We start from the raw sequence: 3,970 nt of genomic DNA, 5'->3' as shown, positions 1-3,970 counted from the left end.
ATAAGCACAACTTACAAGAGACACACAATCATGAGTTTTTTCATGTTATCCTCATGTATAGAAAAATTACAAACAAATACAAAAAAAAAAAAAAAAGCAAACCAACTCCCTGCAAAGATTCATGTGACGGAAAACGATAGGCGGCGAGATGGCCAGATGGCCCATACACTCCGCCCCACCACGATTCGCGCTGTTCTCTTCTCGTTGCCTTGCCCTTTTGACAAGTGTCGTGCTGCTCGTGGCCTCCCGCTCAGCTCAACCCCGTTCGTCCCTGCAACTGCAAGAGCATAAAGTGTGCAGACGCGCGCCTCAACCTCCAACCCCCTCGAGAGCCATCGCTCACACCCTCCATTTCCTCCTCCTTCTTGTAGCTTGCCGAGCCGTGTCTGGTGCACTCTCTGGCCATGGCGGCTGCGAGTCTGGGTCTGCCGCGGTTGATGCTGGCGATGCTTGTACTGGTGCCATTGCTCGGTGTCGGCGTGGACGGGAGGAACCACGTACACAAGAAGCCTCCTCGTGCTGGTGTCAGCTCTCCGCACAGGGCTGGCGCGAAGGTGGGCACGGTGGCGTCGTCGCCGGCCGTTCCACCGGACGACGACGCGACGCCTCTGGCGCCGCCGCCGGGCGGCATTGTCCCGTCTGACCCCGCCACGCCGTTCCGGCCGGAGCCGTGCGTGTTCGACGTCCGGGCGTACGGCGCGACGGGCGAGAGCACGGCGGACGACACCGAGGCCTTCCGGGCGGCGTGGAGGGCGGCCTGCGCCGTCGAGTCGGCCGTGCTGCTGGTGCCGTCCGACGGCACCTTCACCATCTCCACCACCACCTTCTCCGGGCCGTGCAAGCCCGGCCTCGTGTTCCAAGTACGTACGCTCTTGTGCTTGATCAAAACCATGCGCGTGCTTATGTGATTCCTGTTGGGCAAAATTATTCCAAGCTACCAGTTATTGACACCGCATATAACTTCTCGGTGGATGATGACATTGATCGCGGTGGTGCATGAGTAAGCAATTATCAGTGGGAAGCTAGATTAGATGAAAGAGGCCTCTGCCATTGTTACCCCTCTCCCTCTTCCTCTCCCCGGAGTCATCTCTCTCGTTCTCATCATGAAGCTACGAGAAGAGCGGAGAGAACAGCTACGAGAATTTGACTGGGAGTCACGTGTGGTAGAGGAAGGAGACAAGAGTGGGAGGAGTCACGGAGAGGAAAAGACCACAGCTTCACGTGTGTCGCTCCCCCTCATCTGTTCGGCTGGAAAGTCCCAGCACTAATCAGAACCATGCTCGCTAGTATTAAAACTGAAAATGCTTTCCAACCAACGGCCGATGGTGGGTGCAGGTGGACGGGGTGCTGATGCCGCCGGACGGGCCGGACTGCTGGCCTCCGTCGGACAACCGGCGGCAGTGGCTGGTCTTCTCCGGCCTGGACGGCCTGACGCTGCGCGGCACCGGCACCATCGAAGGGAACGGCGAGGAGTGGTGGAACCTCCCCTGCAAACCCCACAGGGTACGTATCAGTATCACACCCCAATTAAGTCCCAAACAGTATTTCTCTCTGGTCGACACCTCAATGATCAGACGAGTCCCTCCACTTTTGCTCGCAGGGTCCCAACGGGTCCACGCTGCACGGCCCGTGCGACAGCCCCACGGTATGTATGAATGTATGCAGAAAATGCAGCCACGTTCGCTGTGTACGTAACAGAACATGAACATTTGGTACTTGTTGACGATGGCTCATCTATCGTGTGCGTGCTCGTGCCGCAGCTGATCAGGTTCTTCAACAGCTGCAACCTGGCGGTGCGGGGCCTGAGGGTGGAGAACAGCCCCGAGTTCCACTTCCGGTTCGACGGCTGCAGCGACGTGCTCGTCGACGGGCTCTTCATCAGGTCCCCGGCCAACAGCCCCAACACCGACGGCATCCACGTCGAGAACACCGAGCGTGTCGGCATCTACAACTCCAAGATCAGCAACGGTACCACGCACGCAACACAACTGCTTCTGTTCCTGTTGGTTGCACACTTGTTAACTTTGCTGTGTGTGTGTGTGTGTGTGTGTGACGTGAAGGCATCGAATTAATTTATTTTGTTGGCGTGCAGGCGATGATTGCATCTCCATCGGGACCGGGAGCTACGACGTGGACATACAGAACGTAACGTGCGGCCCTGGGCACGGCATAAGGTAGGCGGACGCCCCGGTACATATACATACATACACACACACATACATACGGTTCAGGAGAAAACAGCAACGCACCCGACGAAAACCTCCAAAGGGCACTCTATAAATGCACGATGGCATCACCTTAGCTTCCACCATGTCTCTGGCCGCTCGTCGTGTTATGCACCGCGATTCGGTGTCCTAGTCCCACACCACACGTGCCAACTCCTGTCCCTGGTCACATGACTTTTTATCTTGCGGCCAATAACAAGCCTTACAGTAAACCAGAATGTCGCAGAGCACACATGCATTGCGTCGGCAGTCGGCACTCACTCCATTGCTATCTGCTTGCATTGCAGCATCGGCAGCCTGGGCGTGCACAACTCGCAGGCGTGCGTGGCGAACGTGACGGTGCGGAACGCGGTGATCCGGAACTCGGACAACGGCCTCCGGATCAAGACGTGGCAGGGCGGCATGGGCTCCGTGTCCGGCATCACCTTCGACGGGGTGACCATGGAGAACGTGCGCAACTGCATCATCATCGACCAGTACTACTGCCAGGACAAGCGGTGCATGAACCAGTCCACCGCCGTGCACGTCACCGACGTCTCCTACGCCAACGTCCGGGGCTCCTACGACGTCCGCAGCGCGCCCATCCACTTCGCCTGCAGCGACACCGTGCCCTGCACCAACGTCACCATGGCCGAGGTCGAGCTGCTGCCCTTCAGCGGCGAGCTCGTCGACGACCCCTACTGCTGGAGCGCCTACGGGGCGCAGCAGACGCCCACCATCCCGCCCGTCTCCTGCCTCCAGGACGGCGTCCCGGAGGCCCTCCTCGACAACCCCGATCTCAAGTGCCGGTGACGACAGTTTTGCAGAGTTCAGAGCTGAGACAACAGTCGAGTCATGTGGAGTTGTACATGTGTGCTTCTGCTCCCTCTCGGTGAAGGTCCTACGCAGCTATCCGGTTGCCTCCCGGCCGGTGGAATTTGTTCTCGGCATTGGGTTCCACTTATTGTTATGGCCGAATTTGCACTTGGTGGGTTTTTTTTTTTGGCACGAAAAGGAAACAATGGCTTGTGTCCATTGACATGTTCCTCACGCTGCATGCTTTTTCTGAAAGTGACGTTGTTCTCTGTCTCAAAATATGCTACGCATTTCTTCTCTTTGAACATACTCAATGCTTTCGTGGTATACAAGCTCATCTTCAACACAGACCTTAAATCACCGGCATACTTTTGGACTGAGCTGTTCGGACACTACAAGTTATTCAATGTGGTCCCGTATTTGGTCGCAGACCAGACGTTCGTTTTCTCCCAAACCGAAAGCAAAACAGAGGGCTTTGCGGGAGTCCAGATATCCACCACGTAGGACTCCGACACCCACGGCCCATCCAAAACCAAGGCGATGGCCGCGCATTTGGAGCGGTCCGCATTATTTTCGCGTCAACCCCTCCGCCATTTCTCCACCCTCTCCATTCCAATCGCCCCTGCTCTCCACTCCAATTTCCGCCTTTTTTTGTTTCGCCATCGCATGTGGAGGATCCAGAGAAGGTGACCGCCAGAAGATCAACTCGGCGACACAGCAAGCCTATCACCAAAAAAAGGATGCAAAGGATCAAGAGCCGACAAAAAGAAGGGCGCTGGAGCCGGGGATGGGGTGTAGGAGGAGACACGGGGTGCCGTCGCCGCAGTCGTCTATACACACTCCGTCCTGGCCGGACCAATATCAGTCGCCCCGCTTCTACGCCGCCAAGCAGCTTGGCTTGCAGCACCAACCCCTGGTCTCTGCCGGCGGGTACGTGTCGTTTTGTGTCG

The 3,970-nt window shown here is 57.1% G+C and overlaps 1 protein-coding gene across 1 annotated transcript; it reads left to right on the top strand.

Annotated features, from left to right (window-relative positions):
• The first annotated feature begins 251 nt into the window (after positions 1-251).
• LOC123160906 (polygalacturonase At1g48100) lies at positions 252-3,353 on the top strand. Its single transcript, XM_044578755.1, has 6 exons — positions 252-860; positions 1,336-1,503; positions 1,601-1,645; positions 1,761-1,968; positions 2,093-2,174; positions 2,513-3,353. Exons 1-6 carry the CDS (start codon positions 405-407, stop codon positions 3,015-3,017), a joined length of 1,464 nt encoding a protein of 487 aa, XP_044434690.1. The 5' UTR covers positions 252-404; the 3' UTR covers positions 3,018-3,353.
• The last annotated feature ends 617 nt before the right edge of the window (positions 3,354-3,970 follow it).

Source organism: Triticum aestivum, chromosome 7B (assembly GCF_018294505.1).
Source record: "Triticum aestivum cultivar Chinese Spring chromosome 7B, IWGSC CS RefSeq v2.1, whole genome shotgun sequence".
Taxonomy (NCBI): domain Eukaryota; kingdom Viridiplantae; phylum Streptophyta; class Magnoliopsida; order Poales; family Poaceae; genus Triticum; species Triticum aestivum.
This window is presented reverse-complemented; position numbering and strand designations above follow the sequence as displayed.